This window comes from Vanacampus margaritifer, chromosome 8 (genome assembly GCF_051991255.1).
Source record: "Vanacampus margaritifer isolate UIUO_Vmar chromosome 8, RoL_Vmar_1.0, whole genome shotgun sequence".
NCBI lineage: Eukaryota > Metazoa > Chordata > Actinopteri > Syngnathiformes > Syngnathidae > Vanacampus > Vanacampus margaritifer.
In genome coordinates, this window is record NC_135439.1 from 19,068,478 (window position 1) to 19,091,176 (window position 22,699).

Below are 22,699 nucleotides of genomic sequence, written 5' to 3' on the forward strand. Positions count from 1 at the left end.
TGAAGCGAACCTTAACTGAGTTCATTATTAGTGTGGAAGACAGGGTAGGCACTAAATCAGGGTAGGCACTAAATCACAGCTGATCTAATTTCTTCAATCTTTTTAACCTTCTTCATTAAAATGAATCAATTCAAGAAGCAACAACGCAAATCGGGTTTCCTTTTACATCAAACAGTTAACACCTGATTTTAACAGATAGGAGCAACTAGAAAATACCTCCTGTTAATTTGTATCACAAAATACTTTCTCGTCAAAACTGAATTGAAATGAAACACAATTGCCCTTTTTACTTTCCCACTTTGAACTAAGCAGTGAGCATGACGATGAAATGAAAAAAGACAGCGAGATGTCTGGTTGCTCTCTCTAATTAGGTTCTCTGTATATAGATCCACGCTCCAGTGAGAAGAACCGAACCCCCCCCCCCCCCCCCACACACACACACACTGACGCACATCATGCCTTCCTATATTGTTTACAAATTCCCTTGAGATTAAACTTTGCAACAGAACAATAACTGAACGCTGTGAAAAACAAACATGGGTCCTCAGGGTCTGATTGTTAGAACAAGAGTTCGTCCAGTCGAGACAAGAAATCTACTTAAACATTCTGCTCTCGTATTTAGCTTGTCACTGACCGCAGCTCGCTTTCCTAATACTCCGGGAAGAACTGCTTCTCTCCAAGGTCCACAGAATTTGATAATGATACATATATTGCTAAAGAAATGTCTTATGAAGCAAACAAACCCCAAAACAAAAAAAATGTTGGTTTGTTGCACAAGTCAAAGCCTTTTTAAAGTTGCGATTGCTTCTACGGGACTACTGGACTATGGATCAGCATCCCACATTGGGAAGGCAACATTTTCCAGTTAAACACCACTATTCAGCTGAAGATCCATGTAGTAGTACAGTCTTCGTCCTTAATACCAAGACATGTGACAGATGAAAACTGCACTTGTTGACAACTGTGTGCCACTGCAGGCGCATGATTATGATGCCCCCCTAAAAAAATGTTTGTCGACCGTGAAGTTGAGTCGGACTGGTTGTTTGGAGTGGATTGTGTACTTAAGCCTTACTTTCAATATACAGTATTTGTTGTCTGTTATGCTGTATGCCCCCTTCTTTTATACGGATGCTCCATAGATTTTTTTTTTAACTATGGGGTGTTCAATGCTGTGTCTGAGATGTGTCTGGTGTATTGCCAACAAAAGACATTTTGAAATGTTTCTGTCAACAGGGAGGAGCGGGCTGCCCAGGTGGATGCCCCGTCATCACGAGTCGCCAGTGAAATCAAGTCTATTTATCTATCAAATCTTGTGTCTCACCTTAACTGGCCTTTACTAATAAGTCCATTATTAGTGTGGTGAAATGTACCAGAAAATAATATAAATCAAAATCCTAATCAATCAAGTTTGTTTTTGTGAGTAGGATTTTAAGGTTGGTTTCTTAATTAAAATGAATTGATTTGGGACAAAGGGAAATGTTGTGCCAAACACAAAACATGTGTTTTTCTACATCAAACAGTTAATGCCACGTTGGAACACTTTAATGGATGGTGTAACTACACCATCTACGGAGTAATTTGTTCCTGTTAACTGGTACCACAAATCTGAATAAAAAAAACACAACTGCACTTTTAAGTTCCCAGCATGAACTAAATAGACAGCCTGAAAATGATAAAACATTGGAACTGCCAACACTTTTGACTTGCAAATACGCAAATATGTACGAACATATTTAAATACGTATATTCCCCCTATTCACCTGCGGTGGTCTTACCTGGCTTTGATCCTTCAGCCACAGAGCCATTGTACACCTGATTCTTAAACTCAGGCCTGTTGTCGTTCATGTCAATCACGTAGATGTACAAATCAATTGGATTCTCCACCTGGTTGCCATTCATGTCCACTGCATGAGCTCGCAGCTGTGAATGCGCATACAAACAAAGACACCTTCATTATCATTCAATACACAAAATGAAAAGCAAGAATATGCAACACACTTTGACAGCAAGTTCTCAGTCCAACTTTGACTTGTTAATTGACAGCCTCATTTAATTGGCTGATGTTTTTATTTTATTTTTATTTTTTAAAAATCTTGTCTGTCAATTGGGCAGACGACAGCAGCAACGACAACCATCAGTGAGCTGTTGCTTTCTGGTATCTTTGACTTTTGCTTTTGTTTATACATCAGGAATAGAAAAAGAGGACGAGAAACAATCAGTGTAAAAACAGACATGAGGTGAATTTACTTGTGGAAGCAAATGTAAGATATACTGTAAACTTAAAACGGCATGGTGGTGATGGTGGGTTTTTGCATGGACAGATCTGACTGAAGGTAATTGCCACTCACATGAGTTGTTTTAATCTATTTTGCTGCTTTCACAAACTCACTTCTCTCCAATCACCATCAACAACATCTGACAGGAATTGAAGCTTCTGTAACCAACTAGGATATACGGCCCACATATACAGTGAGGAAAATAAGTATTTCACCCCCTGGTGATTTTGTGAGTTTGACCCTTTACAAAGAAAGGAACGGTCTATAATTTTCATGGTAGGTTCATCTTAACAGTGAGAGACAGAATATTAAAAAAAATCCCAGGAAATCACATTATATTAATTTTAAACATTTATTTGTCTTTTATTGAGGAAAATAAGTATTTCACCCCCTACCAACCAGCAAGAATTCTGGCTCCCACAGACCCAGGGACAAGATTATAGACCTGCACAAGGCTGGAATGGGCTACAAGACCATTAGCAAGCAGCTGGGTGAAAAGGAGTCAACTGTTGGTGCGATAGTTAGAAAATGGAAGACACACCAATTGACCATCAATCTCCCTCGGTCTGGTGCTCCACGCAAGATCTCACCTCGTGGAGTGAACCGGATCATGAGAAAGGTGAGGAAACAACCCAGAACTACACGGCAGGAGCTTGTTGATGATATCAAGGCAGCTGGAACCACAGTCACCAAGATGACCATTGGTAACACACTACGCCGTAATGGATTGAAATCCTGTAGTGCCCGCAAGGTCCCCCTGCTCAAGAAGGCACATGTACAGGCCCGTCTGAAGTTTGCCAATGAGCACCTGGATGATTCAGAGGAGGCTTGGGAGAAAGTGCTGTGGTCAGATGAGACTAAAATCGAGCTCTTTGGCATCAACTCGACTCGCCGTGTTTGGAGGGCGAAAAAAGCTGACTTTGACCCCAAGAACACCATCCCCACCGTCAAGCATGGTGGTGGAAACATTATGTTTTGGGGCTGTTTCTCTGCTAAGGGTACAGGACGACTTCACCGGATCGAGGGGAGGATGAATGGGGCCATGTACCGGGAAATCTTGGGTGAGAACCTCCTTCCCTCAGCCAGGATATTGAAAATGGGTCGTGGATGGGTGTTTCAGCATGACAATGACCCAAAACATACAGCAAAGGCAACAAAGGAGTGGCTCAAGAAGAAGCACATTAAGGTTATGGAGTGGCCTAGTCAGTCTCCAGACCTTAATCCTATAGAGAACTTGTGGAGGGAGCTGAAGCTTCGAGTTGCCAAGCAACAGCCTCGAAATCTTCAGGATTTGGAGAGGATCTGCAAAGAGGAGTGGGCCACAATCCCTCCTGGGATCTGCGCAAACTTGGTGACCAACTACAAGAAACGTCTGACCGCTGTGCTTGCCAACAAGGGTTTCTCCACCAAGTACTGAGTCATGTTTTGCTAGGGGGTGAAATACTTATTTTCCTCAATAAAAGACAAATAAATGTTTAAAATTAATATAATGTGATTTCCTGGGATTTTTTTTAATATTCTGTCTCTCACTGTTAAGATGAACCTACCATGAAAATTATAGACCGTTCCTTTCTTTGTAAAGGGTCAAACTCACAAAATCACCAGGGGGTGAAATACTTATTTTCCTCACTGTATCAGAGTCAGATTTATTGTAAAAACACACAAGAAATTTTTTTCACATTCACAACCCATCTGGAAAAACGCGAAAAACAACAATGACAAACAGAGGGAAACAGGATGGGAAACCTGGTGGTTCGCAAGTTAGCGCTCTGTGTTTCTTAGTAGCAGGGAAGGGGGGAAAAAACAGGCCCAGTTTGTGCAGCTTTAAAGGGGAGCATAGTATGCACCTAAGAAAAAACAAACATAGCAACACAATGCTGACATAGATGGGTCATTGACGGACAAGTTTGTCTGATGATGCCCATTTTATGAATTATCGTGGTGCGACCAAAAATATATAACCAATTATGGATTTTTATTTCAAAATACATTGAAAGACAGGAGTTTGTGTTTCATCCATAAGACAGTCAAAAATCCATGGGAGCAGCTATCAGGTTTGTACTAAGTCACAAATAGCCTATGTAAACTGTTACCCTTTTAGCAACTGTTATGTAGTGGTCATATTTGGACATCATATGGTATGACCTGAAAAAATAATTAACAAAATTTTTTTCTCCAACAAATTATATTTGATTATAATTTCCCTTTTACTTGTGTGGCTAGCTAGCTTGTTTTGATCAGATGGCTAATTGTTAGCCTCATAACTGATTTAAATTGAAAATATTATCTGGTGTGGATATTGTAGAAAGCTTTCCATGATAGATGTTTGGCTTAAATTGTAGATGATTATAAAGAATAATGAAGAATAAACATGTTTAAACATAAACATTTTTTTTTTACAATAAATAAACTGTCTGGTGAAATATATATTAGTCAATTACAGAAATTCAACAAATTTCGAAGACTTACACATGTAGGAGAGGGGAGAGGGGGTTGGGGGTGATAACTTGGACACACTGACCGGCCTAATCAAGGCAAGCATATCTGCAACACAACTGTGCCGTCACAGGGAGGAGGAAGATTAAGGAGAGCAAACGGAAGGCAGTGATAATAGGGTAGTGCATGCAATGTATTATCATGAATGTTTATAGCGTATGTCTGCGGAACGTCCCTTGGTATGGCAAAGCATATCGTCTCATTGCCATGGAGACAGTCTAAATGGCTTAATCAGGAACACAGTCCACAGGAGAAAGAAGTGGGGAAGGGAAATGCTTCTGCCAGCATCACTTCCAGGTGAAAGTCCACAAAACAGTTGTTTTGATTTCGGTCAGCCTTGAATCTTGCCTGTGACTTTCCATGGGCATCAATTAGCCAAGTTTGGAATTCTTCAAAAGGATTCGGCAATGTCTGCATGTTGTTCGCCAATTTGTGCAGTGGCTCAAGAGTCGCATCCAGTCTGCGATTGAATTCACTCATCACCTGACTCTGAGTGTTGATCGCTCACACCACACTATCCAAAAGACCGTCAGCTTATTCACTTCCAATAGAGCTGATAAATCAGGAAACTCCAAATAACAGAATTCCAATAATGCAAATGTCGTCCATGTTCTCGATGGTTAGAATATATGGGCACACCATCTTCTATTTTGTTCCAGGAATTCAAGGTGTACTCAGCTGCTCGTCGGGGCAAGCTGGCTCATCTCTGCCAGATCTTCCTGTCGAAAATTTTTTGTCAATTGCACCGAGAGACCAGCTGACCAATCCAATAGTTAGATTTTCAGAAGAAGTGCAGTGGGAGCCTGGGGTAATATACACTAGAAGCTCAAATCATTCATCCATGGAGTTATTAAAGAAGATTATTTAAAGCCCTGTTTGTTTGAATGGCAACCACGTCAATTTAGTGTCTGCCAATCAGAATGAAGTAAAACGTCTAGCAAAGCAAATACAGTTAGACATATCGGCAGAGTGCTGATACAGCCTGGGAGACCCGCGTCCATTGAAAAGAGCCTTCCTGAGCCACTTAATGACCCTCAAAATGTAATTTTCCCATTGGCTGAACCACAGCAACAACGACAACAAACAGAACAGCTCAATCTGTTTTCTCAGCAGTGAATTTGGCACACGGAAAGATGCGTGAATTGACTAAGTGGGATTGCTCGTGTGGAAGCAAGTGTGATAACGAAGCCACGTTTTTGTTTGCATTCATTTATGACTCTGTTTTCGTAGGGCGCGTTGCTTGTGGATTTAAATGTGTTATTCAGCTTGCATGCTTCGGTCCTTTGTGTGTGTGTGTGTGTCTTCCTTTGAATATGCCCTGCAGATGGTACAGTATGTGTGTGTCGCTATGTCTGGTGGAAAAAATGTAAATGTGATCTATGGGCCTGGAGGAATGTATGCGACTGTGGGGTTTGCTGAAGTATGCGTGAAATTACAGTTTTGGTGTATGTGGACCATGCACATATGGGCTTGTATTTTCCCATTTGCCTTTTGAAGTAACACAGAACCCTACTCATATCGTATTTACACACAACTTTGACTGTTTTTCTCTGATTTCTGCTGGTCTAACGTATAATGCTGGGCCTTCGGTATTCGAAGGAGCGAAATATACACACCTTTATAGGGCTGCCACCTGTGGTAGTCTTACTGTTTAATAAAGCTATGACCAAAACTCTGGATTAAATACATACATGTACATTGAGGGCTGAGCAACCTTTTATTAAAAAAACAACAACAAAACGACAAGACGTAATTATTGACAAACACAATAATTTATGGGCTGCTATACATAGTCCACAAACACACTATGTTCTTAAAAGGTGTGCATATGCACATGATGTTCATCAAAGTTCCAGCTGTGAGCATAATATAGTGCTAGACTTTATATTAAAATTCCTGTTAAATTTTCATGAGAACACGTTGTCCTGAAACTCACTTATAGTCCACACGCTTAATCATTTACACTTACATTTACACCTTCTGGCAATTTTGAGTCTTCATGTAATTAATTTAAATTCTAGTGCCCGACCAATGTATTTTTTAGGCCAATGCTGGTTTCTGGGTGAAAAAAAAATACTGATTCCCAATTATGGGAGTCAATTGTAACTATACTGTTAAAAAACCAAACAAAAAAAAACATTCCTTTTCGATCCCTGAATGCATTGTGTGGCACATTGCATAAGAAGTTATAAAGTCATTAATCCTTCTCAAATGCATGTTTGTGTTACCAGTTTCAATCAGTTTATTCAAAGTGCAAAATCACCATGGAACATGGTTCTAATACACTTAAAAAGAAAAATCACATACAATTAAAACAATTCACAATAAAATCAGGTACAAGAAAAAAAGAATAAAACACTTAAGAATGATAATAAAGCACAAAAGGACAATGATAAAACAGTCACGGACTAAACCATGCCAAAATACTAAGTATGAAGATATGTTTTAAGACAGGATTTAAAAATTGCAGAGGATGCTATGGCTCGACTGATATGGATTATTATTTTTTTGGGCCCAATTCCATTAAGGATGTTTGTCATATATATATATTTCTTGTACAGATTACCAATTAATCGGCTGCATAATTAAAAAATAAATAAATAATACATAAAATATTTTTTCCCCTCAATGCATTTCAGTGTGTTTCAATTATACACGTATTTTCGCTATTTGCAGACTGACGGGTGCCAACTATAAGTATATTGTTCAACAACATACAACAACATAATTTTCCTTTTCAGCTCCCAGAATGTATTGTGTGGTGCAATGCATGCAATTATTGAAGTTATAAGGACATTGATCCATATCATATCAGTGCTGAGTTAGTGTATTTTACATTGGGCATATAGTTTGACTACTAAGGGGTCCTTGTGCGCTGTTTAGCGTCAGGCACATTGTTGAACAGCTAAGGGGGATCCTTGTGCCATTGTGCCAAGTAGTCACCGTAGTTACAGTGCTGCGATAATGTCTTTCCTAAATCCACTGTGGTTTGTAGCACTGTACGTTTTTTTTGGCTGCCATTTGCACTTCATGCTGTCTTTCTGTGGGCCCATGTCGAAGAAAATTGTCTTAAAAAAATCAAAATGCACTCGCGAATGTACGGAGCACCTCCGGGAGTACTCACCCGCTCTGACTAGAAATGAGCAGCGCTCCCTCTCAACAATTGCGACGTGAGCATTCGGCATCGCTCGGCTTCACTTGGCTACCCGTTCAAGGTATTTTTGGCTTTGCTTGTGTGTTCAAACTCCGAGAATGAGGTCAAACTCCAAGGCATTTTTCACTCAGATATTTGGGTCGATGTCCGATTTGTAAAAGTTCCGAGACGTTCGAACTCCGAGGTTCCACTGTAGTTGAATGTGCATCATATTTAACACATTTATGTTTGATTGATCTCACACTATGCTTTCATTTTATTCTTATTACTACTCTGACCTTCGGTTGTAAATTAGTGACATCAGGTAAATTCTTTTCAGTACTTGCATTGCTTGTAATAATTAGGATTTACTTGGAATATCAGGTCCGTAGAATGACCTTATAGTACTAGTAAATGGTACTTGATTTATCTAGTGCTTTTCCACCTTGCCTTAAGACCCTAAAAGTGCTTTACATTTGGACTACTCATTCCCCTACTGACGACGCAGCCTCATGAGCAACTGGGGGTTCAATGCATTGCTGAAGGATACTTTAAATTTGTCACACTGGCCTGGGATCAAACCCACAACTTTAGGGTTGCAAGATGACGACTTTACCACTGAGCCATGCCGCCCCCAAGGACATTTGGCATTTAGTGATACAAAGTTTTGGTATAGATTTATGTGTACCGAGACCAGCGTAACAAATGCTGTAATTGGTTAGGTGAGTACATTTAAGGTCAAAATCGAAACGACCGATGATTAATTGGTCGGGCCCTTGTAAATTCTGTAACATTACACTAGACTACAGTGAAATTAAAGAAAACACAAGGAGGAATGTTTTAAAATGTCACTCACATGTGCTCAAGAATGTTTTGGAATGACATTAAGTTATATACTGTATAATACATACATTGATGAAATAACACATTCTTGAAAATTCCACAAGTATAACTTATCTATTGGTATGCCGTCTGTGAATGAGGCCCACTGAAATCTGTGTGTTCGCACAACACAACCAAGCATGAAAAACTAAATGTCATTTGCTCAATTGCTTTGCTGAGTCACAGGAGCTTTGCCTGACAAAGCTAAAGCACAGACTATGATCCACTCCCCCCACTTCCCCCTGGTGCTAGTCTGTCAAAAACAGCAGGCTCTTCTCTCTTTTCACACGAGCTGCGAACTAACAAGCAAAGTTTGGCCCGTAAGAGCTCAGCAGTGCTTGGAACTTCCTGTCGTGTTGAAATAAAATGAGAGATGGGACAAATTTCCCCTGGGCCAATCGCTTGCAACATTCTCTAACCCTAAATCATACATCACATCGCAACCAGCATGGGTCCACACAAGTCTAATTAGGAGCCCCCTTCGACTAGAAGAGCCTGAAAACTAATACACTCTCTTCTGAACAGAGTGCCTTATAAGAACTGTACACATGCCATGTGACTCTTCTTTCCAAGGGACTAATAACCTGGCGCCGTTATTGATCCCAATTCTGGATGTGTGTAAGAGAAGCCAAACATGCATACGTGTTAGTTCACATTTCCAAAGCATATAAGGTAACAGGGCACATATCTAAAAGGGAATCGAAAACACCCTCACAAGTACAAGACAATTCAATCAAGAAGACAATCCTCAGAAGATTTGTGTTTGTTCATACTGAGCTGTGTGTGTGCATTGGTGTGTGTGTGTGTGTTGACAGAGACGCTGAAGTGATCAACTCCCCTTTATTCCATCCCTCCTCTGAGACAGGCGCATGCGTTTGCATTACTTCTATCAGCAGCATGGCCATCTATCATGCCGACAGGCACGCAGGCACCGCAGGTCTGATTCTCCAGCGCACCTTGAGTGGAGATGTCACACTCTTTGGCGATATAAACTGAAACCTGTAATGTGTGTATATTAACCAATGGCCTGATATTAAAGCAGTTCTCATGAGTTCTGCCTATCTAATTCACACATGCACAAAGCTGTTTACAACGGGTTCCGGAGAGGAGGTTTAATCCATCTCATTGGTGTATTTACTGAGGAACCCAGCAGGTTGCATGCAGGGTTACTGTTCAGTAGGACTGCAGCTATCAAATATTTTGTTACTCGGCAGAGGTGGGCATTTTACTTAAAGTTGCTGGTCTGTCATTTAACAGCACCCTGGGCACCCCTCAGTCACAGTTAGTCTGTCATTTTACTTCAGCCATGCTTCCATCACCACTATTTTAGAACCGACAGACAGAGGTGGCCATTCGGTCAGTAAGTTATTCTTCAATTGTCAACAAAATGGCCGTCCAACAGTGACACACTTGACGTTTACACTGACGAAAACCCATGTCCGTCAGTGCTTAGTCCGTCATTTTTTAAAAGGTTCTCGACATTCATCAGAAAAACGGGATATCCGTCAGTGACGGACTGACATAGAGAGTTCGTCATTAGTAATGGAATGCTCACCACTGGTATTCGGATATTCTACCAATATTCTATGGAATAATCGGGTATTCGGATACAAAAAACTAAACAAAAAAGCATTGCCATTTAATAATGAAATACCAATTGGTTTAAATTTTTAGTTAACGATCAACATTTTTTAACTTAGTTAAACTGTGGTTAGCAGCACACCATTGCCGTTTTTAGAAACATTAGTGGGACTTGAGCAGACATGAGCATTCTGGCAGTGCTGATGGACTGTGTCAGTCCGTGATGGACACCCGTATTGCTGACGAATGACAAGAAACAATGACAGAAAATGAGAAAATGACAGACGAAACACTGACAAAAGGTGGGTTTTTGTCAGTCAGTGTAATCATCACTAACCGGGTCAAGTTATCAAAGACCTGTCAGTCTGTCACTGACTGACAGTCCGTTAGTACTGACGGAATGCCCATGTCTGTTTGCCGGTCCTAAAATAGTGGTGAAAAGTGTTGACTGAAGCGTGGTTAAAACCGACGACTACAGATTGGTTCGATTTGAAACAATGGCACTACAGACTGACGATGATGGACGTGTGACGAGGGAATGACAAACCAGCAACATTTTGGACATTCCGGATTTTAGACAAAGTACCATACCATAGATTTTGGTCTGTGGATGAAGTGACGTCAGAACCACAGAAGCGATTTTGGTGGCTAAAAAAGCATTTGAATAAGCTTGGTTTGTTAAAAAGTGATCAGATGGAAAAGCAACTGTTTCTGACTGTCAGCATCAAAGTGCACAGTCATTTATGTCTATAAATGCCTTTAAAAAGTCGTCCGTTAGCCCTCGCCAGACAAGTGCTCTAGCCGTACATTAATTAAACCGCCTTTGATAAGTAGTCTGACTGCTCTCACGAACCAAATGCTGCTGTCCGCTAGCGCTGCTATCTGCTGTTATCTGCTAGCGCTGCTATCTGATAGCACTGTTATCTGATAGCACTGTTATCTGCTAGCATTGCTATCTGCTAGCGCTGGTATCTGCTAGCGCTGCTAGCCGCTATCACTATTGCTAGGAACCCTAACCCTGGCAACAGGCGTGGTACAATACATCAATGTAATTAAGTCTTTTTTTAACATGAACATGATTTCAGAAGAATGTTTTGTTGTTGACGTTGATAGCTACAGTTTGTGACGGCAAAACGCCCTAAAGACAGTCGGAAAGACAAATCAGCCATTACACACTGCAGAGAACAATTTCAAAATATATGTGTGCCAAAGCACTGATGTCCATATATTATTTGATAGGTAAGATTTATTTTGAAGTTGGCACGTTATTGTTATGCATAGTATGAATTGCTACTGTGTTTGGATTGGCTAGTTCCTTACAGTGTACACAAAAATAAGAGGGTACCTGAGGCAGAAAAAATGATTCAAGCATATTTTTTTTTTAACCGAGGTACTCGAATTACTCAAAGACTCGTTTCAGTCCTACTGTTGAGCTTTCACTGGCATAGGTGCAGATTGCTCAAGGTAAGCATGCAGCACTGTGTCAGGGTGCCTTGGTTAAACAGTGGTCCTGTCCACAAAGGTGAAAAGGAGAAATAACAAGAGCGAGGGCAGAATAAGTGGGTGGAGAAACCTCGACCTGCTTATGCCATAAACCAACATACAACTCATCAATCACTCCTGCTTATAAAGGAACACACACGCGCACACACAAGTGTGTATGCATAGTCACCTGCTCATTAGCTCTGAGGGAAAGAACAAAGTTTTGAGTGCTTCACCACATTTCTCTGTTCTCGCCATCCTGTGCGGTCCAAATGACAGCTGAAGTGTGTATTGTTATCAAATGTTGGCTTTCATTGTTAGATTGGCCTTCAATCAGAGCCCTGAGAGGATGGAGGGATGGAACACAAAGTCCTTCGAATGTGCGACATCAATGATGGAATGAAATGTCGACAGAAGACGAGGAAATGTGGAGCCACATTTCCATTGGAGATAATTGTGAGCTAACCAGACCAGCTTGAGTGGAAACGTCAATCTGGCAGACAAGACACACAATCATTTATTTATTGTCTTACATGGAAGGAGGCTCTCTCCTCTCTGTCCAGGGGTTGAGTGACAAACATGTTGCCGCTGATGGGGTCAATGTTGTAAATACCGCTGGGCGGCTGATCAGCACCTGCCCCAGTGATGCTGTAGCGGATGCCAACATCTTTGTCCTGGTCGGAGCGAATCTGAAGAGAAGAGAAGAAAATCAAATAAGAGCATTTTATTTAAAATGTAATATGCCAGGTCCAAGTGTTGTCTCATTAGTGAAGTAGGTTATGTCAACAAAAGTAGAGCTGGCCCAGCATTCTCTTTATAAGGATTCATGACAAGAGGGTCATGGTTCAAATCCTGCTGCAAAAAAATTAACAATAGTATATAATTGTCGTAGTGATTCTAGTCTGCATTGTGACCTCTGTCAAGGTGTCCTTTGCTGAAATTTTGAGTCAACTGTTTAGGAAATTGATGGGAAGAAGGATGAAGCTATACTGAATGTCTGCTGGTTTTAGCGTGCACGATTTGAGGAGCTGGAAGAGGTGGTGACCAGGATGTGGAGGGTAGGAGAGAATTTTGCTTGCCCTTGTCTTGCAAGTGCCCAAAAATGGGTAGCAGGGCTATGTGAACTACTACATGTGCAATGGTGTAAATTGAGAATCCATTTTTCAAGTTAGTCTAATGTCTTGAAAAAGACATTGTTTCAACGTATTGCTTTCTGTTTGAATGTGACCGTTTCTTTGCAATCTTGAGGGATAAAAGCGACTTACTTTCAGCTTTGAGATTATAGAAGGACATCTTCCCTCCAGGATGATGAAAACTGATAGTTGTCAAGAACAACAATCTTTGACTGAAAGTAACATCCCACTGTGCACCGTAGGTGTTATTAACACATAATGCAGCTTTCCTTTGAACACTTTTCAGTTTCCAGCATTTATTTTTTGCTACAACAATAAAAGATATCAATACTTTTGCTCAGCGCATTGCTGACGAAAGAAGATGGATTTGTAGTACTTCTTTCAGTGGCATTGATTTTCATTACGTTCCAAAAAGACATCTGAGTCACCGTCATTAATGTGACAAGTTTTGGATTGCTAAGGTGCAGTTACTGATGGAACATTTTCACCTCCGCATCCCTTTTTATTGACTGGATTGTCTGAAATGCATTGAACGGTGAACCAAGTAAATGTGAAAATAGAGCTGCATACATGTGATAAATTAAAAGTGCAAAGAACTTATTTTGTTTTGAATTCCGTTGAGTTAAAAGACAACCTTTAATTCATGGCCTCATCACATGGAAAAGGTTTATGTACTGTTGTTTACCAATTCATTATCTCAGAAACACATAAAAGATGACAATGTAGTTTCTCATTGGCATGAAGGCAAAAGGATCTGAAGGGATAAGCAGTACAATTGTGATGCCGCTTTAAACTAGCTTGGGGTTTTTGGTGCCTTGCTCAAGGGGACCTCGAGAAAATCCTAATAATAGAAGAAATCATAATATCTCCACAATTTCCTGGTTTCGACTATAATTTGAAGTCAAGAAAGTCCAGCCATTATAGACTGAACCAGTGCCATTGCAACCACTACCTTTGGTTGGTAAAACATTTTGGGTTCTTGCTCGACAAACATCATATTTACTCCTTTCTGAATTCATTTTGTGTGTTTGTCTTTGATTGCTTAAATTACGTCTGACCTATCACATTGGCTACAACTCCAAGGGAATAACCACAGATTGAAATGGAGAAAAGGGAAAGCTTGAATCATCTTTTCTCTCTATCTTTCTCTTCCTCTCCGATGCAATTTCCCCGGTCTGTGAGTCTGCAGATCATGCATGAAAATGAAATGACTTCATCCGTTCAGCTTTGACGGCGGCTTCTGCATAAAACATCTATCTGTTTGAACATGATACCCTCTCTTTTAATTTCCACAGTTGTCTTCCCACAGCCACAGAGCAGAACTTTGCTACAAACCTTTCACAGGTGGCAGTTTTCCCTCCCTGTCGGCACGGGAACCCAGGGCCAAGTGGAATCTGAAGTACAATATGTCTATCAATCATTTCACTGAGTCCCTTCCACTTGACAGAGCAATCTCTGTATGGCTCTGTTTTACTGCATTTGTTTTTCACAGTGCCCACTGTTTATCTGCCTTAAATCAGAATTATTAATGAGAACAATTTTATTCCTTTTGAAATTGAAGTGTGGGATGACCAGACGTCCCTTTTTAACTGTGACAGTCTCGTTTTGGCTCTTGTGTCCAGAGTCCCGGCGGATTTCGCAAGCCCCATTGTTATATCCTAGGTCCCGTCCCAGCATCCAGTCTTTTTTTTGTCCAATCAGCAAGCCAATTGTTTGGCTCATATATATGTCACACAGTAGTCTAATTGCTAACAGGCGTGTTTGCCTCATGCCGGAACTAGAACGACTTTCTGTTTTCGTGTCTAAGAATCATGGGAAATGTAGCACTACCAGCCTAACGCTGCGGTTGCTAATCGGACCCAACGAACGCTGAGCTTTTCTGGTGGCATATTTCGAATATTACAATGCGGGATTGGCGCAAGGTAAACGGCACAGCCAGCTTCCATTAGCTGCCGGTACAGAGCTTTGACATGTTTAGTGCTGTTGAACTGTCAACCAACATCGCCTTTAGCATTAGCTTTTGTTTTTTTTTTCTTTTGAGAGAGAGCTCAGTATTGTTCATTCAGTAATCTTACCGATTCGACATGTCATCATCATTGCTCTCCCTCCTTTTTTTCTCTTTTTCTTTTTTCTTTTTGTATGTGCGTGAGTATGCATGTGCGGGTGTGTGTATGCATGTGTACGTGCGTGTGAATGTGTACTCATTAATTCACCTAAAACCTATTAAAAATCCCATACCGTTCACCTAAACCGAATACTTCAGAATCTTTAGCATTAGCTAATGCAATAACTGGCAATGGAATTAGTTATAAATAGTTCTTGGTAAGAGTTTATTGTATTTTTGATTTTCAGCAAAATTGTAGTGTTTTAGTTCTTTTTAAAAAAATTTAATTTCACCTTATCCAAATGATCATTTTAATATAGAGAGCCATGGGGGAAAACGGGTTAGTGCCTACAAAAGTCCAAGAGACAGCTTAGTGTGAAGTGTTTTGCAAGTCACAATGTGTTCACAAAGTGGAGAACAAGCTCAGTTCAATAATTCAAAATTCTTCTCCCCCCACGACCGTCTACACAGTTGCTTGTCATTGCGTGTTGCTGGAATCGTAAAGCAGTCGCTGTGTTGTTGGCATGTTGATGTAATATTCCTGACATGCCACGTGGCCTCTGCTGCCATGCCCGCTTAACATTCCGCACTGCTGTCACCTGAGATCACATGTCACATTCACTAGTGTATCTTAATAAGGAGGCCTTATATGAATAAATGGCATAAATGAAGAAGCATGACTTCTCGGAGTCCTGGGAATCCCATGAGTGACAACTCTGCAATTGAACCTTTTGAATGGAATGCTAATGACAAAAGCTAAGATCTTTTTTTCATCCTCCCCTAGCGCTGCCTTTCTTTCAGTCTATCACCATCATCTATCTCGAGTTCTCTTTCTCATTCGAGTAGGTCCCGGTGGAGTGACTGGCTACTAATCACACTAAAAATAGGAGAGAAAGGCAGATGTAAGGGACTTAACTTGATGTCTGTCTCCCTCAGATCAGACCAGACATCAGATAAGTGACCTATTTGTAGCTCTTTGAGAGTGATTTCCTTGATTACTGACAACTACTGGGATCCTCTGGGACAAGCTATCAGCGTGAGAAGAAAAATGGCAATGGGTGGAGGGAGAGAGGCACAGAGGAAGTGAAAGCAGCAAGGAGTTAGGGAAAATTAGATGAAGAATTATTGTTCTGTTAAGCTGTGACACAGGACGTGCAAACGGTAGGGATATTCATTGAGCATAGCGACTTGCTAACCAATTAGTGTTATATGAATGTTCAGTCTGTTCAAATCTCCTTTGATTGATCTGAACCTGAGACAAACTAAGCAAAATTCCAGGAAACTAATTTGCTTTTCATGCGTTTGCACCATGCTGACTCATAATGCGGAGACGACAGCACGCCACTATGCACAGGACAAACATCGAACAGTTCTTCTTCATAGTATCAAGCTTCCAGAGAGCACAAATAAGCAATAAGGTCATTGAAGGACAGTGTGCGGCAGGCACCCAAAGTATTACAGTATTATGGTATCATGTCTGCTATGGGCTAATGGAACATAATAATTTGAAACTGTGGGTTTACATACTTTGGTAGGCTATTTTATGTCTCATATCCACTTAATGGTTCAGGCTTGGGTTGTAGTCTTTCATTTCAAAGCTTTCCACAGGCATAGCCATTCAGTTTCTCCTCAGGGTGCGTGACCCCCTACTCGTGTTTCAAAAGCAGAAGGCACAACAGGGAGAAAATGAATTATGACCACAGTGACGAAAGCAGTACTTGAGAACAAACTGCATGACAATCAAAGTGTTTGTTTTGTATTTGAGTTGGTCAAACTCGCTTAGAACTGCTGTACCATTCGGGTTGAAATAGCTTGGGAAAACAAGACACACAACAGGTTTTGTTTTACGACACATACGGTATATATGACTTTTGAGAACTAATTGACTTGGATGCAGATAAGATGACAGACAAGCATCCGATGACTGGGGTGACTTACTAACCGACATCCAGCAATTACAATTAATTGTCCGGGAGGGGAGTGCAACGATAAGGGGGCGACCGGCCCATTCAGGAAACTCACAAAATTCCTGATTGTTTCTGGTCATCTCTTTCATTATCAATCTCTGTCATTTATGAACCAGTATAACACTACATGCTGCATTCCCCTTCCTTCCAGCCCCCAACTACTTTTTTCCTGGAGAATCTTGGATGTATTATCAGTAGAATCAAGGCTTTTTGACTACCACTGCCTTCATCGGAGTCTTGTAACCAGCCGCTTAGGCTACCGTGCAAGCAGGCCTGGTTTGTCTGATACTGTGTCAAATATTTCCCACAATGTAAACTGTTTACTTCGGAGATTAGTAGGATAAATGATTGATCGGGAGCTACACGGGAGGAAGGAAAAGTTGAAATTCAAGAGTCTCCGGCTTGAATTGGAAAATTGACAAGTATCTACTACCAATTATTATTTGGAGTGAAAAAGTGAATGAGCGAGCGGGCAGCCCGGCGAGCAAATGTGGCTAGCAAGAACGGCCTGGAGCGGCTAGGAAGAACTAGCTAGAGCGGCAAGCTAGAGCGGTTAGCAAGAGCGACTAGCGGGAGAAGCTAGCAAAAGCTAGCAAGAGCAAAGCAGAGGGAGACATACAGCGGGAGCCCGAATTACGGGACTCAGCAATGGCCACATGCGGGTCCCAGCTGCGGAAGGTAAGCAGCAGTCAACCCATTGGGTCAGACACTAGCTGCAAGCATTACCAGAGGCTAACTACATTCGTAAAGTTCTTCTCCTTTGAGTATCCATACTATTAAGTTGGCGGCCAAACATGTCAGCCTCCTGAACCTATGTAATATAAGTAGCGATTACTAGACCTACGATTACTGTATATAGGAAATGTGGTATTTGAACACCCCACATTTTTTGTAACCCCTTTTACAGTAACTTGAACAATAATTGAAGAGACTATTATCCTTGATTTTTTATTTCAAAACCATTAATCCATCAATTTGTTGTTGAGTGGATTTTAATATTTGGTTTCACCATCATGACGGCCTTCTGAGGAAAGCCGTAACTCCGTACAACGTGGCCCGTGACAAAAATGGGTTAAAGCATTGAAGGAATCATCGTAAACTAGTGCAACTCCACAAGTCCTAGTAATTACTGGTGACAATTGATGAGGCAATCAATACGTTTTGTTCTGACCCTTGATCAAACCTGTTTTATTTTATTTGAATTTGACTAGCCAGACATCATAAATTCAGCAACTGTAATTAAGGTATGTTCAGGACTGTGGTTAGACTGTTTGCATGAAGCTAGTTTATTGCTGTAAGGGCAACAAGTATGACAAGTAAGCATTCTTCTTTGTTTAACTTTTTGTCAATCACTAGTCCTATTAAAGAACAACAACACTAAGCCTAGCAGTACAACTAGTGGATATAGATAACAATTTTAACAACACTAGCACTGGGCTTGAATGTTAGTAGTGAGCGTTTGGCTCTAACTAGTCTGTCAGCCTGGCAAGTGTGAAAGAAAGGAGTCGTGCTAAGTTGCCAACAAATCCCAAAGAGTAGAGAAATAAGGCTTTTGATATTGAGGATATCAGAACAAATGCTTAAAAGATTTGCTGTTCTGATCTGCCCAACAAAAAAATTCCTGTACACGTTCACCGAGACTAGGTGAATTGCTGTGTTAAGTAGTATTATGAAAAGCATTTGTGCATCTGAAAAGTACTTGAAAATCACTGTTTGATAGTGTCTCATCTCTCCCTGCTGTCACATCCGCATATGGCGGAAATGGCGACACTAAATGTTATTCCTTCGAATTTTGACTTTTGTATTGCTCTGATGCCTATTGCTGTGCCGTTCATCTGAGATGATGCGCTCTACTTTTGATTGGTAAGAAGCTTTCCAGTCTGATAGGCCATCCACTCAAACAGAACAATATTCCATAAGCGATGAAATAAAAAGGTCGGTCGACGAAGTAGAGACAGCCTTCAGACTTAATTTGCTGTAGAATACAGTGACAACCATACATACATTAGACTTGCTATAAAGAGCGTCTGGGGACATGGGGGAGGTGTTGAGTGGTGTTATTAAAGGGGAATGGTGCAGCTGAGAGAAGCTGCAAAGGGCTCCTCTTTAATATCTCTCAAATGATCCGTTGACAGCCAACATCACGCGCAGTCTTTCCTGATACTCATAAAGAGCAGAACATTATAGATCGGGGACGGAATAGAAAATGAAAAAGCTTCCTGCATCCTTTTTATTAGAAATGTTTTTCTGTTCTGTTTGGGTTGCCTCTTAGTTTGCTCTCATCTTTCCCCCCACTTTCCACCATTTCTCCATAGTGCAGTAAAAAAAAAGGAAAATAATTCTGTCCATATAAATCAGTCTCCAACTGAAGAAAGTGTAATATTCTGTACTGACACTGTTATTCAGCTTTTTACATTTATTTTTTATTTTTTCACTTTAATTTTCTTAATTCGTATAAGCTGCTCAGGGGCCCTCAATCTAATGTTTTGGATATTGCGTGGATTTGATTGTAAATGTAAATTGGCTGTATATTATTATTGTTATTATTATTATTATTATTGTAAAGCTTCTCTGTAGAGGTTTTCGGTGTTGCGAATATTTCACAAGTAATGCAATTGCAGTGATCATCAAATTGTAACAAAGCAATTAAAAATGTTAAACATTTCTAATAAAATGTAGTTAATATTATTATTTAAGTTTCTCCTGACCTTTTGGAAACCTAAACTAGTAACTAAATCTAGTAAACACATCGTTCTGGGATGTAAAATTTTTTAATACAAATAAATCTGGGATTGACTTAGTTGGCATGTATTACTCCACTTCTGTTCATGTCCCGCCTTCCTTTATGGTCTGACTAATATACTGTAGTACCTACTCAGTTATTGTTCACATATGATTGTCTTAAATCACTGTAGCAGTATCACTCATCTGTCTGATTGAGTGTAAGATCAATCATGTAGCACAAAACCCAGATGTTGAATATACACAATTTAAGATCTAGAAGTAGGCCAGAGCAAAGTATATCATGGAAGACTGAAAGACTCTTATAAAAACAAACAAACACTGAAATTACCTTTAACTTTTAGCTATCAAAACAATTAGCTAATCTTGATTTTGTGAAAAAGTTAAATGAAAAGTCTATTAAGATAATAATTATTTGGAAATCTTTTTTACTTGTTATTTTGCTACAGCAATCAGTGTACTTAAGTTGAACGTCTGTAGACTTTTGGTATTGTTTTGGTAAACCATTTGTACGTGGTACTCTATATAGTTGACAGTGTCTCTAATTTTACTTTCAGCCATTTGCTCTTTCAACGCTCCATTGATGAGAATTTTATCAGCTCCATTGTCTTATTTTTGATTAGTTACCCCGAGGACAGAACAGTTCCACAATTTTTACATTTTGTAGCTTTAAAAAATAGATGAGATGCTTTCTCAAGCATGCCCTCGTGCTCATGCATGCGCCTCACTGCCTCCACCTCAGACCATTAACCAGACGGCGGAATGAAATGTAGGACTGAGCTCAAAAAAAGAAGCAATTACAGGGCGAACAAATATTAATGGGAGTTAAGAAGTGACGAACAAACCCAATTATGGCATTAGCCAGGCAATTTAGAGGAGCTCTGCAGGATGGGAGAATCGTGTTGAAATGTACCAGCGGTCTCTCTGCATTAACAATGGCATTAATTCCCCTGAATCACAGCGTGGGAGAAGAATGAAGAAAATATATCCATTAAGTTCCTTTATAAAGAGCGCTAGAGACATTCCGTGTATAATGAGATTGAAATGGAGGATGCCGAGGTCCACAGTCTTGTCTTACTTACCAAACAGGCTGTAAAGTCTTAAGTTTAAATGGTTTTATTGTACCATTTTACCCACAGATCCACAATACAGGAACAAAAAGTAAACTGCCATAGATCTTGGGTCTTTCATGCACAAGGCATGAAGCTCTGACTGGCTTCACGAAGTCTTACTGAAAGAGAATAACAGGGCATGTAGAGTATGAAATGGAGCGGAGTTTGTGGTGCTAAGGGAGCTTTCCGCTGCCCTTGCGCCTTCTTTTCCACCATCAACTTGCATGCTTTGACGTAATCTACTGCCATGTGCTCCCGCAGGAGGCAGCGGGCCTTGAAAGCCGGACCAATCAGCAGCAACCCGAGGCCAGTTGAAAGCACTTCTGGCATGCCCAAGGTGGCCTCGCTCCAACCAATCACTTAAAGGCCGGACTTGAAAGGAGGGCCATGTTTGGACCTGGGAGTGACTGGAGCTGCCAATGCCAGTCCAGAGGGGAGTCGCAGTGGTTCAGAGTGAGCTGCCAGTGGGGTCAGAGTGGTTGACAGTTCTTTAGTGAGAAGCTGAGCTTTACGCGGGCCACAAAAGCACACGGCCTTTTTACTACTGGGATGGCTCTAATGGGACTGTCACCTCCTAATTGTCCAACCGGGAATACTGTGATTGACACACACATTCTCTTGTGGAGACGTGCAGCAAAGTGCATACTGGGTGTGTATTTGAACATATTTACTCTAGCTTCAATTCATGAAACACATTGCTCATATCAATTTTACAGGTCCAGAGTGTAGATTTTATACAAATGAAAATTTACAATTGCATAATTTTTATGAAAATTCCAGTGACAGACATGCCAACAGAAAGATACACTTTATTTTTATTTTTAATTTAAATGATTGAAATGTATTAAATGGTACCTAGTATACCAGTATCTTATGACTCTTCCAGAGTATTCCGTGGCTCATATAAAACCTTCCATAGGTTACAACCTTGTGTATCTTGACATTAACATAAGTTTGTTTTTGGTATGAGGGAGGAAGTCGGAGTAGTCACTAATAATCCACAAACTACAAGAGAACACACAAACAAACTCAACACATACTAAAACAGGTAGGTCAAAAATAACCCAATTTGGGTTAAAAAAAAAAAACTGACTGATTCACTACTTGGGTCAAAGGTCAGTTGGTAATAAAAAAACAAAAACAAAATTTGAGAATAAAATTGACACAATTTGGAGATCTGACCACTTTTGACCCAAATTAGGTTATTTTTTCCCCAATTGCTTTTAGAGTGCAGGACGAGCAGAAATGAGATTCGAACCTCAGAGTTGTGAGGCAACTGTGCTAACCACTTGTATGAAGCCGATAATTGGATGACATAATTACATCTAGACCAGGGTTATTCAAATACATCAAAATATTAATACATTATTGAAAATGTTAAACTACTAATCACATTTTTAATTGGGTCCATTTATTGTGGTCAGTAAGGCCACTTGCATCAATACTGTTAAAATAAGGTTAATTTCATTTAAAAAAAGAAAAAGGGCTGGAACAGTATGGGTGCCACCAATAGGTAGCCAGAGGGCCAGATACGGCCCGGGGCCCACCAATTGAATACCCCTGGTCTAGGCAATATTGATCTGGCAAATTAATGGTTCACCAGGAAAACCATTATTGAAATAATGAAATACTGCATCTACAAAGGTACCTTTACTAACAAATGCAATATTGTGTTTGTGTTTGTCTATGCTTGAGAGAGACTAATTGATCATTTGGGAGTATTCATGCAATTCTGTCAATACAAACAAAAACAAATTAAAGCAACCAATAAAACTGACTTTCCTCAGACTC

General features: G+C 40.3%; 1 protein-coding gene across 2 annotated transcripts in view; it reads right to left on the reverse strand.

Moving 5' to 3' along the window:
- The window catches only part of cdh4 (cadherin 4, type 1, R-cadherin (retinal)), a 217,395-nt gene that overhangs the window by 42,260 nt on the left and 152,436 nt on the right, over nucleotides 1-22,699 (reverse strand). For both annotated transcript variants that reach the window (XM_077574031.1, XM_077574030.1), the window contains exons 5-6: nucleotides 12,384-12,539; nucleotides 1,776-1,920 (exon numbers count right to left, since the gene is read on the reverse strand). In XM_077574031.1, coding sequence (XP_077430157.1) covers nucleotides 1,776-1,920; nucleotides 12,384-12,539 — 301 coding nt within the window. The remainder of the gene's footprint in view (nucleotides 1-1,775; nucleotides 1,921-12,383; nucleotides 12,540-22,699) is intronic.